The 13,616-nt window shown below is 28.5% G+C and overlaps 2 protein-coding genes across 2 annotated transcripts in view; one reads left to right on the top strand and one right to left on the bottom strand.

The window, feature by feature from the left end:
• Window positions 1–13,616, bottom strand: part of LOC122714093 (26S proteasome non-ATPase regulatory subunit 1) — an 89,842-nt gene that overhangs the window by 73,673 nt on the left and 2,553 nt on the right. Inside the window, exons 9-10 of the mRNA XM_043935115.1 lie at window positions 7,375–7,590; window positions 6,122–6,186 (exon numbers count right to left, since the gene is read on the bottom strand). Of these exons, the coding sequence (XP_043791050.1) occupies window positions 6,122–6,186; window positions 7,375–7,590 (281 nt within the window). The remainder of the gene's footprint in view (window positions 1–6,121; window positions 6,187–7,374; window positions 7,591–13,616) is intronic.
• On the top strand, window positions 11,082–13,592 carry LOC122714092 (pancreatic triacylglycerol lipase-like). Its single transcript, XM_043935114.1, has 7 exons — window positions 11,082–11,169; window positions 11,249–11,414; window positions 11,667–11,812; window positions 12,078–12,329; window positions 12,920–13,108; window positions 13,204–13,339; window positions 13,449–13,592. Exons 1-7 carry the CDS (start codon window positions 11,142–11,144, stop codon window positions 13,504–13,506), a joined length of 975 nt encoding a protein of 324 aa, XP_043791049.1. The 5' UTR covers window positions 11,082–11,141; the 3' UTR covers window positions 13,507–13,592.

Here is a 13,616-nt window from a genome sequence, read left to right as displayed (position 1 = left end):
AAATTTATCATAATAATAATATTATTATATTTTCATGGAATATTTAATGAGTTTGTTGTAAAATAATATGACAAATGATGAGAAAGATTAATAAATCACATCCCAAAGTGAATTCTGATTAATCATCTTATTTTATTATAATGTCAGAAAGCAAAGATAATTTCTCTAATTTCCTTAAATTTGATAAGTGGTGATCAAGCTTCCCCCTTTTTATAAAATTCATCTTCTTGATCATCAACGAATATAGACTCTGACGACAAATTTTTGATAACACATATATATGTTAATTAATTAAATAAATCTTTAAATAAACTGATACAATTGCTCTTAAGATTTTCGAGATCACACGTCTTTCATTCACGATTTCATCAATACGATTAAGATTCATTTCTGCTTCAATTCCTATAATTTTTCTCTCTCTCTCTTTTTTTAAAAATTCGACGACACGCATAAACGTTGTTTCATCGTTCATTGTATTTCTCGGTGCAATATTTTACTGCTAACTCGATCATTCCGTGCTCGAAATTGCTGTGAATAAAGATGGATGGAGGGAGAGAGAAAGGGACGTAACGAAACGAATGGTTCGTCCAACCGTTGAATTTCTATTCGTTTCCTAGAAATTATGGATTGTGCAAATAGACACGGTGCAAATACAGTTCCGCTTAACGACTGCGATATATCTCTGTTATCGACCACTTCCGGCTTGATTTTGACTCGATGAAAAAGAGGCCGGTGTAACAGCGGTTGCCAAATATTTGGGGACAGCCCAATCTTTCTAATAATTGACTTAAACCGAAATAATGATGGATGGACTCAATTATACGAAAATGTTTGAAGAATTCATTCTACAATTCAGTGTATAATAACGAATAATTTGAAACAATTTAATTAATCCACATCTAAATTAAATAATATTTGAAGACATCTCACTTTGATCCTTGGATTTAATTTAATATTATTAGAAACCATGGATGCAGCCATTTTGAATATACAACTCGTTCATTTCTTTTTTTTTTTTTTTTTTTATCCTTTTAATAATATCAATGGTGTGACAAAATAAATATTTTATTTATATACATTGTTTCCTTTATTAATTTATTAAGTTAAAAAGAATTTTAAATAAAATCTATTAATTAAGAATCGTCAAATTCTATTCTACGAAATCGTATTCAAAATGGGTGTTATTTATAAAAAACGTAAGTAATCTTTTAAAAAAAAAAACAAAAACCTTAAACGAGGATTTATTGACCAACTTCGATCGCATAATCGAAATCAATGGACACAGTTTAACGAGGGAAAGGAGAGAAATAATCTAGTCACGATTCGCGGATCCCATTTAGCGGATGGAAATCCCTCGTCTCGTCCTCCTCGCCAGAAATTAATTTACATTTATCCCCTGATTACCAGCGTTGATTAAAATCGAGCTTACCTTAGGATCTTGTCCCTGCTTAAAATGTCCCTCTTCAACCCTCCTCACGTTTCACGGCTACATCACAGGTCATCGATTCCCCCCACTTTTCGAGTCTATTTAACCCGTTAGCGTTATATCAACAATTCGAATTTTAAGTGATTCATTCATCCCTCTACTCGAATTTCTCGCCAAAATTGAATAAAATCCGAAACAGATGAGAGATTCTCATAGGTTGATTGATAGATATCTACTTGACGAATCGTATACTGCTGGATACCTTAGACATAATGGATCGACTATAAATTGTTTGATTAAAAAAGAAAAATTGATTCAAATCAAGTACTTTTACGGAAAATTAATTTGTTAAATATCAACGTAGAAATTAGAAGGATATTATAAAAAATGAAAATCCAATTGTATACGTTAATTTTGAAAAATATATATATAATTATCCTACACTTAGATTATCCTCATGTTTCTCGAGACAAGTCTCTCAACTCGAAAAGAGAGCGTTTACAAAAAAATTACAAAAAATTACAAAAATTTACAAAAGAATAAAAAACGTTCGAAAGATCGATTGATCGATTTTCGTATCGTTCTTCGAACAATTTTTATCGTTAAGAGAGATCAATAATTCGTATCTTATTATCTCCAGAAATATTTCGCCACGGAGTAAAAAATTCGTGTAAAATTCTGTACTCAATGATCCACAACTTTCGCGAGATGCAAGGATGCCGACCATTCATCCTGTTCGACAGTCCATTCCGCGATACCACGAAGATCGATCGACTGTTTTCAATTAAGAGTTTCTACAGGGCCACGGTATCGATTGCCCACCGTATCGAGATTCATTGAACTTGGCGAGCAAGAAGAATTCGAATGCACTCTGCAACGAAACCATACGATACGGGAGGGGGGAGAAAAAATTTTTCTTGAAATTTGAAAACTCGATTTTTCGTAGAAAATGGAACAGAACGCGTGGATAATATAATTTGGAAATTTTTAACGTTACGATGTGTAATTATATACGAAATTATACAATGGAAATGTGTATGATTTGAGAATTTTAAAAAGTATGTGCTATTGTATAATGAAATTATGTAAAATATTTCCTTTTTACGATTTTAAATTGGGGAAAATGAAGGAAATTGAATTGATATAGTTAAAAGAAATTTTGTAGAATTTGTCAAATTCGAGAGTAAGAAGATAAATTTGCGATAAAATTTCCCTCAAATTTTCATCAAAAAGAATATAAAATAAACGATAAGCAAAAATTATTATTCCAAATACGAACGTGATTAAGATTCATTAAAAATTTTCACTGCACGAAAGATATATTTTCTGAATCGTCCAATTAATTTTTTATTACCCTTTGAAACGATCAAGTCAAGCATTGAAAGTCAATAATATCGAATCATCATCCATCGTTCAACAATACGAAACAATAACCTATATCTGCCCGCAAACTCGAAAGATCAGAAGTAAATCGAAAGGAGGGTTAATTCGACCCTCTAAAGGCAAACTTTGTGAAACAAATCCCGCGCGGGGGCGGGATTCGCCACTCTTAACCGTGCACGCAAGAATAGAATAAAGACGAGATAACCAAATCAGACATCCATTTTCCTAACTCGTCTTTTTTTCTCACTCGAGCGTTCAACTTCGAATTCTGTTCTACTGATTCAATTATCAAACAGAATTCACGGGAAAAAAAAAAATAAATAACGAAACAAAGAATAATAAATCCAATCGATAACATATCAATTTTTATCTACCTATTTATTTTAGAATTAATCCTCCACTTATTCTAGAATACACCCTCCATCCATGTTCCAACTACAACTTTTTTTTTCTTTTTTTTAATCGAAAGAAAGCTATTCATTCCGATCCCCATTTCTCAAGGGTTGATCGATCGATCAACAGAGACGGGGGTCGAATCCCCCCGTCAGACAAGGATATAAATAAAAGCGATCGAGAAAATTGTCACGGTTTTTCCTTCGGCCACGATTTGAAAGGGGATCGGCGTTTGATCGATCCTTCCCCTCCCGGGTTTGCTTAATAGAAAATGTCGGCGCAGATTAACCACCGCCGCCTCCAGACCGCGAAGACTGCACCGTGAAATCGTCGAAACGAGAATGGGAACCGTTCGAACCAGCCGGATATTGGATGAGTTAACGGCAGAATGAAAGCAACTTTCAATCCGTCAAATTCTCAGAGATGAAAAGCATCGATCGCTTCGAAAGCCCCTTCGACGTTGGATCGCCGATCAGTGTATATATATATATGGTATAAGTCGAGGTATTAAAAAAGTTTCGCGAGATTCGTTGGACGAACGGGGGTGGAGAAAGGTTATTCGATGGAAAACAAACGCGGTCCTCGCAAGGGAAGGGGGATGGAGCAGGAAATTCGAGGAATTTTCGAGGGGATAGGGGAAATTTGAAAGAGATTCTGGCACGCCTTTGAGCTTGAGATACGGTTACAATGGGTGAAATTGAATTTATAAAAGTTGAGCGAGAATGGGGAATAAAGTGTTCGAGGGATACGATATGGAGGGAGGGATGGAGGGTGGAGATATTAAGGTTGAAGATGGATGGAACAGATGAAGTGAAACGTTCGAAGGATATTAATGAAGTTTAATTAATATTGGATTCGATGGTGTATCGGGGAAATAAATTTTTGAAGAAAATTGGAAGAGCTGTGATTATCGTCGAACTTAAAATATTGGCGGAATTATGGATTGGAAATATTTGAGGAATGTGAACGTTTAATAACGTTATTATTAAATAAAATGTGAAATAAAATGTTGGTAAAATGTGATGAAGTTTAAATATTATTAATAAACCGATGAAATTATAAGATATAATGTTTGAAAGAATGATTTTTGTAAATGTACATTTTTTAGAAAAATGAGGCGTGAAAAAAATTTTCTTATGTATCTTTGAAGAAGGGAAGTGTATGCGTGTGTATACGTGTATTATTATTTTAGACAATTTGCATATGTATTTTTAACTAATATGTACAAGAGTGAATTGTAGATATTATTTCGTGTTTGTTCAATTTTATAAAATCCGATATCATTTACTGAAATTCCGAGTGAATTTATTAAAATTGAAAATATATACGCAAATATTCTACCTACGTATCGTCAAATTTCCATTAAAAAAAATTAATGCGTCATAGATTTCGTAAATAAAAGATGAATATGAATATATTTATACTTTATTTCAAACGACAAAAAGAAATTAATTCATATTTCCTTAAAAGATAATAAGGATTAAGATATAAAAATCTTATTTCAAATAAAAAGAAGATAATAAATGAATCACAAAAAAATGCAATAAAATGCAACACTTTTTTTACTGCACAAAAGTTTTAATAGGATTATTAATAGTGATTCATAGATTATCGTGGATTTTTGCTATAATAATGAATCACAAACGAAATCACAAAAGAAAATTTATAAATGAATAATCGATCTTTTGAAATTAAGCAAAAAATGGAGAGAGAGGAAAAAATCAATAAGATCATTTTCAATTCGACTGTAATCTCAGAAGATACAGCAATTTATCAATTCCTAATGGAACTCTGATAAGCTGATATCGAATTGATTAAAGTAAAATTGTCTCTTGAAGACCCTCTTCAGAGGAAATACTTATCCAAGAGGAAAAATTATATATGTGTATTCTAATTTTTTTTTTTTTTTTTTTTTTTTTAGATTTAAATTTAATTAAACGTAAACTCCATTCCATATATGATATCTTGAAAACTACGTGTGCAGTTTAATTTGATTTGAATTTTTATCGAATAATCCAAAATTTAATTTATAATAACTTTATAAAAAAATTCTTTTTTATTATTACAATAAAAAGAAAATACTTTAGCTTACAAGTATACTTTTTAAAGTTACTTGTTGAACAGGAAAAAATATTTAAATAAGGAACATGATACGACGAAACGTTAACGCGATCTCAAAAATAGTAATCACTTTATTAAGCTACATTGCAAATCTTCTATTTTCGCAAAATCAACTAAAAAATAATTGAAAAATCAACACTCCCGTTTAGAATTTACAATTTTGATAAAACTAAAATATCATCCCCAATTTTAAGCAATGTTTAAAAACAATATAAACCTAATTTATGAAACAAGTCAGTACAATTTGATAAAATCGCAAAAATAACAATAAAATCAACTGATGATTATCTGATTATTCAGATAAAAATTTAACATAGAGAAACCAACGTTAAACCTAACAATATTAATGTGAATTTAATATAGAAATATACGAACATAAAAGTATATATGAATAACCCTATCATATAGATAGATCTACAGAAATTGTATTATGTATATTCAAATCAAATAAATTTATCAAAATTAAAATATAAGGATCAATAAAAAACAAAAAAAAAAAAAGAAAGAAATCAAAATGATTCATAGAAAATTAAAGTGTAAAAGATTATAACAGCTTCAAATTTTATGAATTTTTATTTTCTCTTCTTTTTCTAGGTATTGTTCCTTAGGTATTTGCGCGGATTATCATCGAAATAACTCTCATCGATATTATTAACCTCGTGAATCTAGGTTATTCCAGGAAGCCAGAAAACTTGCGGAAGGAACATCGATACTAAACCTAGCCACCTCGAGGAATCCGCATTCCTCGACCTCGTATATTGACTTCCATGAGTTTAAGTATTCTTTTGTGGTACTCACCTGAACAGCAAGAATCCGAGGCCGGTGACCGCTGCTCGTCGAACATCGTCGTTCACATCAGAGACCTGAAAGAACATAATTTCATATTATTATAGAGGACATTTAAGAGAATGGAATATTCGAAAATAGATTTATAATTTGAATTTTATTCACTTATATCAGTATTTTCGATTGAAATATTATGACGTACATTTCAAATAATTTGTAGTTGAATGGAAGATAGATAAAAATTTTTATCTTAAAAATTATGTATAAAATATATATATACAATTTTAAAATGAATGTAAATATGAATTACTTTATATCTTGTATTAAATATATTGTCATTAAATGGCATTAGATAATATTCTTTCTTATTTGTTAATTTTATAAAAAAAAATATTCGTGAATGAATTTTGAACAACTATGATATTAGATTTCTATAAGTCTTTGAAGTAAATAAAATATACTTGTATCCAATTTATCTTATTTCATTCTTCAAGTTTCTAATAACATTGTAAAAATTCATCAATATCATAAAGATATTAAGAATTACTTAAGGACATAAATCATATAATAACAATTTGATAACGTTGAATCCATTTTTTTATATATTGAATTACATCAATTAAAACTGATGAAATGTAATTCCAATATAATTATCTTTAAAATATATATATATATATATACTATTGCAACATACGAATAAATCATTTAACGATTAAAAATTTTAAAGTTTGATGACATTATAAAATAATAAATCTAAAAAAATAACCATGCAATTAATAATAAAAAAAATATTATATGTTCAATTGAAATTGATTAGAAGAAATCAGAATAAGAGTTATTTTCCACTGCAAACAACTCACGAGCGCATACATCACTAACGACACGATAAAAATTATTGGAGTTCAGCTCAGAATGTTTTATTCCTATCTGACTTTTGCTCGTTTCGTATATCGACAAATTTTCTCGATAAAAACATCGAAGCGCAATGCAAATTTAAAAAAAAAAATAAAAAAAAAATATTATAACAAAGAAATATTTAGTTTATTCAAAATACCATTGCAAATCGAAAAACGAAAAAAAAAAAAAAAAAATATTTGTAAATTAAAACATTCGATTAAATTCCATGTAAAGTTGTCAAATATTTGATATTTCTATTTAAAAAAAAAAAAAAAAAAAAAAGAAAAACACAGATGATAAAAATTGAAATGGAAAAAAATTCAGCAAACAAAGGAGTAAATTTTTGAGGAGCGTTGTGCAAAACTTACAGCAACGTGCAGCAACTTCCTGATGGCCTGGTTGTTTCCGGTTCCACAATAGGCCATCGCTAACGTGTACATTCCACTTCTACGTAGAATCGGATCCTTGTCGGCACAAAGGGAAGCGACCAAAGGATCGGCTTCCTCCAAACGACCGTACATGGTAAATGCGATACCCACTGCCAATCCTCGAAGGATCTTTTCATGCTGAGTTTCTTGGGCGTACTGAAAAAAAAAAAAATTTTTATGTAATAAAAATTGTACACAATATTTTACATAGAAGAAGATTAGCTTTTCAATTAAATTATCGTGTTTCAAAACAATTCGTTTTGAAACATTTTTGATTCAAACAATATTATATTTTCTTTAAGGGAAAAACAAATGTTCCTAATTCCAATTCGTTCAATTTTTGTTTGAGAATTTTTGTTTCAAAAATTTTTTTAAAAATTATATTTACTATCTAGAATTCGAAGAATTGATTAGAAGAAGTGAAGATGAACTAATTTCGGAATGAGTGAAAATTTAGGGTAATGGGAAAAAGATAAAAATAACTTCTCGAGATTGAAATTTTCAAGAGCAGATATGTATTTAAATTGATTCTATGAATGAGAATGAGAAGTTTTGAAAGGAAAATGTATTTCGTATATATCTGGAGTGCACGCGTGTACATTTTTTCGAGTGCACTTCAATGTGAAAAATAAGTAAATTAGCTATAAAAAAAAAAAAAAAATAGATATAAACCAAAAAGTAAAAGATATAAATGCATGAATGTTAAAGTTGAATTCCTCTTCTTGTTACTTCATCTTTAACTATGTCGATAATTTTCCAACAATTATATATATATCCATATAAGAATTTATGTTTCTAAGAAGAAACTCGTATTTTTATACATTCTCCACACCAATTATTAATTCATCAAATTTTCGAAGTTCCTTTCCAATATTATCTCATACTAATTACATCATAATAATACTCGTGTCACTCTAAAAATCCAAATAACGCTCATACATTGTATAAAAAAAAAAAAAAATTATAATCTGAAGAACAGGCTATTCCATCATACTTGTCATCACCTCGCAAAAAACGATATCTATCAGCTCTTAGAGATATCAACCTTGAAGATATACAATCGAAAAGATCTCAATCGAAGAAACATTTTGTAACCTAATTTCAATAAATATATATGTACACAAAGTGTCAAATATATTATAATGTATATTATTTTATTATCTTTGGAGATCAATTCTAGAAGCAAAAAAAAAAAAAAGCAAAATAAAATAAAATACAAAAGATTTTGATATACAAAAATATCGATTGAGGGTTATTTGTTTATAAATTACAAACAATTTAATTTAAATGAAATGAGAAGATATGAAACACGTGTCTATTTCGCTATAAATAATCGATATTTTTGTATAATTTTTGCGTTTGTTTTGGCCTCAACAATCGATATTTCAAAGTTATCTCACGAACATAATTATTGCGACATTATTGGATCGATATCGTCTGAGAATCTTATTTTTACTTTTAATCTTTCGATAACGAGGGGAAAAACGAGATAAACACGCGAGAAGAAAATCGTATTCTAAATGTGGAAACGAAATTCATCGGAGGCGGTGGACAGGTGGAACAACCTTGACAAATCGATGCAGTTTGTTCTGCACCTATTTTTCCACCGACAGTAAGTGGATTTCGTTGTTGTACCCGGTGGGGAATCGCTAAGAAATACGATGCCACGCTATTTTGCGAACAAGAATCTCTGTTTCTGGCGAATAAATGGGCCGAGATTATACGCGAAACATGCCGTTGGAAAACGTTCCTTTGCAATGGGGGTGGAGATCGAGGGGTTAAATCATCGTTTCGTTTCTAAGTTTTCGTGGTAACGAGTTGAAGATTGTTGCTTTATGCTTCTGTTTACGAAAATGATGGTATTGCAATTGAGAAAATTTTACGGCATCCGTTTTCACGAAAAGAAAGCATTAGGCTTAATGAACTATGCAAAAGACTTCATCTTTAACTATGTCAGGATATATAAAATATCTAACATTGAGAAAATTTCAAAGAAAAATATGGATAATGATACGACACGTTTGACTTAATTATATTGTCGTTTATTACTATAGTGTCATAAAAAAGTCATTTTGACCTTTGATATCAAAAAAAAGAATATTTCTTAATTTTTTTTAAATTACGATTTTTATAATAAGTTGTGACGATTCTCTTAAAATTTAGATTTAGAAGAAGTTATGCAAAATAAATAAATAAATAAATACGTTTAAAAAATAGCACAAAATTCTTATAACTCTTAAGAATCTATGTAACCATTGATTTCATATTTCATTTCCTTACATCCCTAAATACTAGATTCCTAATCTTAATTACTAAAACACAAAATCTGAAAGAAAACTAGAAAATGAGGCTATGATAGAATTTAGATTAAAATGATTGAGATCAAGGCAAACCTGATGGAAAAATCATTCCATGAACACAAATAGAAAATTATAAATTTTTTGTTTATCCTATTTGTAAAATATTTTTAAATTTCAAAAATATATAAATTGTATATTTGTTGTGTATTGGCAGATAAATGTTTGTGAGTATTATAATTAAGTTGAAAATGAAAGACAAATAGCAAAATTCTTATGCTAAAGGCAAGAATATTTCGAATATCGAATATCCATATTCAACAATATCTATTTTATTATGAAATAAATGATAGTTTTGTAATAATATGATTCACGATTATATTGTTTTAATAATAGATCATAAAGAAATAAATGATTAATATGAGTCTAATCTTTTGATCATGTTTAATCACGTGTTATAATCAAGATAATAATTAATTTTTTTTAAAAATACATAAAATGAAAAAAAATTATAAACCATAATCACTATCAGGTTTTTAACAATCGATAATTATTTTTAGGAACAATTCTGGCGCCAGTTCTATTAAAAAAAATAGATATTTGTTATATTTTTAAATCTTAAAAATATAAAAACATGATCGTTAATTAATTAATTAGAATTTGAAAAATTGAAAGAAAAATAAAAAAACAAACAATAAAATAGAAAAAGTTGATTATTTGATTCCAATTGTTCATTTTTGAAGATAAATACAATAATCGCACAACAATCACAAATAATGAAACGTAATATATATCTATTCGAAAGATGAAATATATTAAAAGATATATTGAAAAATATTACAAAAATTATCATTCATCAAAAAAAATCCTTCAAAATTCAAGATATAAACTCATAATATATTCCTAAATAAATAAACGATACGATAAAATCGGAACGATATAACGAAAATAGATATAAAATCTCAATGCAAATCAATATTAATTTTTACCACAAAATGTGGTAAAAACAATCGAGCAAATCTCGGTCTCAATAATCAACACAAATAAACAAATTACATAAAATCAATTAAATCTCAACCTTTATCTCGATTAAAAGCCAAAATTAATTCCGCCGAAAACACTTATACTATCGATAATTCTAAATATAAAAAAAAAATGTAAAACTATTTTAATATCAATTCTAATACAATTCTAATATAATTAATTACATTTAATATCAAAATTAATATTAAAAACCATACAATTACACGTTTACGTGAATGTGAATCATTAATCTGACGTATTCATCAATCGAACTACTTATCAATGAGTATAATAGTATTCGAGAGTGATGATTGTTTCCCTTAAGCCTATAAAAGAAGAGACAACGCTGCGGATTTGAATTCTAGTGCGGAGAGAATAGAAGCAAGCATGGTCGCCAACGCATCGTTAGCGCTAAGTTTGTACACAAATATCACACGAGAACAGTGGAAATTAGAATAACTCGAGAGAGAATTTCTTTTTTTTTTTTTTTCCAGTTATTCCTACGTTGCTACAAACTTTGGCAACTTTCAATTATACGGTATTCCCGGATGGTGATGGAGTTCCACATCTAGTACATCTCGATAACACTCCATTATCCTTGGAGGAACTTGGTCTTTTGGATACCAATTTGAACACGATTACTTTTACGCTTTTCACACGGTCAGAATTATTTTTATATCTTTCTTTCTTTCGTATTTTCTTATTATCTGTATATTAATTTAATATACAGAGTGTTGATATGCATTGTGGGACGATTTATTCGAAGATTGATTTCCAAATGAATCTAAAATTGATATATCATGCTAAAAATGTTTCTTTGCTTCTACAAAAAAGTAGATAGACTTTCGATCAGAATTATCAATCACGAAAAAAAATAATTAAAATTATTAAAAAATATATTTTCTATTTCAGAAATAATCGTGTCGGCAATCGCTTAGTATTGAACGATGTGAATTCAATTAAAAACAGTAATCTAAACCCGGCAAAAAACACGATCATAGTCACTCATGGTTGGAGTAGTAGTGGTACCACAGAAGCTTGCACACTTGTGCGCAATGGTAAATAATATTACAACTGTAGAAATTAATTTGATTTATTTGATATTGTATATAGATTCAATCGATGATATGATAAGATTGTAAAAATTAACGAAACGCAAAACTATAAAATGTTTCGAAAAACAAAAAACACTAAAAATATTAGCATCAAATTTATTATAATTTTGCTAAGCTAGTAACTCTTAATTGGATTAAATAATTCTAATCTTGTTTTTATTCGTTCGATTTAATAAATTTTCCTAATAATTTTTTAATCTTTCCTAAGGTTTTCTTAAAGTTTGGGACAGCAATGTCATTATCGTAGATTGGAGCACAATAGCAAAAAACATTTATTCTACTGCAGCAAAGAGTGTCCCTAATGTGGCTAATCACGTAGCTTCTTTTGTGAATTTCTTACGCACAAAATTCAATTTACAAACGTCCAAGTTGAAAATGGTCGGACATTCTCTTGGAGCGCATATCATGAGTTTGGCTGCGAAGAGCGTGTCAACGCATAGCAAAGTCGCAGAAGTTATAGGTGAGTAACGATATATTATATCAACTGTTTCATTTATCTAATTCAAAAATTTTAATAAAATTTTAATAAAAGCCCTTTACGTAAAGCATAATATAATAAATAATAGATTACGCATGAAACAATAGTTTGTTTGAAGATCTCTTTGAAAAAATGAAATTAAAAAATAAATTAAAATTAAAAGAAAAAAAAGAAGAACAAAAAAACAGAAAAAGAACGATCTACTGCAAACAATAAAATAGATGAACTAAATTTTAAACGAGATATAAGTAATGATATTTTTAAGTTTAATCGATAAGTTATGATAATATATATTTAGATTATCACACCATATTAAGAAAAGTATTTTGAAATTTATCGATCAATTGATTTTCGAACAATAATTCTCAAAAACAAGACAATGCTATGATATTATCATGAAAGAAACAATAATCGATAAAAGTAAATTAAAAATTCTAATTACTATTAAAAAAAATGCAAACTTTGAAATTTTAAATATTAAATTTTTTTTTAATTATTTGATGTAACTAAATTTAATAAAATATTATTTATAATGAATAAAAATATATTAAATTCTTAAATTGCAATTGCAGCTCTTGATCCTGCGAAACCATTGTTCGATAACAAAAATGCTAATGGCAGAGTGGATAAATCACATGCGTTAAACGTTCAAGTGATTCACACGTGTCCTGGATTATTGGGTTTAGACAAATCAGTTGGTACTTCTGATTTCTATGCTAATAATGGAAGAAAACAACCGGGATGCAATAACGATTTGCTTGGTAAGAAATTTTGAAATTAATTAAATTAAATTAATTTCCAATTTAAAGTACACTCGTTTGTGCGTACAATGTTAAAGATAAATTTTATTTAACAGGAGCTTGCGCACATGGACGTAGTTATGAATATTACAGCGAATCTATTACGAATCCAACAGGTTTTCCTGGTACATCTAAATCATTTTTAAGTCTGAAAGCAACGATATATATGGGTGGCAGTGTTCTCGATCAGAAGTAAGTTTCATTTTATATTACTGTGATTAAATATATATTTGTTTTATTTTTTTTTTTTATTTTAATTTAACTATCTATAACTAATATATATTATTAATTTCATTTATAGGGCCAGAGGATCCTACAACTTCAAAACTGGAAGTAAACCTCCTTATGCGCTAGTATAATAAAATAATCCTTCATTTTTTTATATATTTTATATGTATGTTAAAATTTTTTTGCTTAATTCAATAAAAATTTTTACAAAAAACTATTATTATCGTATTATTTCGACTTA

This window comes from Apis laboriosa, unplaced genomic scaffold (assembly GCF_014066325.1).
Source record: "Apis laboriosa isolate Shangri-la unplaced genomic scaffold, ASM1406632v1 scaffold27_cov151, whole genome shotgun sequence".
NCBI lineage: Eukaryota > Metazoa > Arthropoda > Insecta > Hymenoptera > Apidae > Apis > Apis laboriosa.
This window is presented reverse-complemented; position numbering and strand designations above follow the sequence as displayed.

Excerpts from the sequence above, each read along its gene's own strand:
- LOC122714092 (XM_043935114.1), top strand. The coding sequence starts at position 11,142 with ATGGTCGCCAACGCATCGTTAGCGCTAA. Across the intron at positions 11,415-11,666 it reads ACTTTTACGCTTTTCACACG|AAATAATCGTGTCGGCAATC; the intron begins GTCAGAATTATT and ends TTTCTATTTCAG. Across the intron at positions 12,330-12,919 it reads CAAAGTCGCAGAAGTTATAG|CTCTTGATCCTGCGAAACCA; the intron begins GTGAGTAACGAT and ends TTGCAATTGCAG.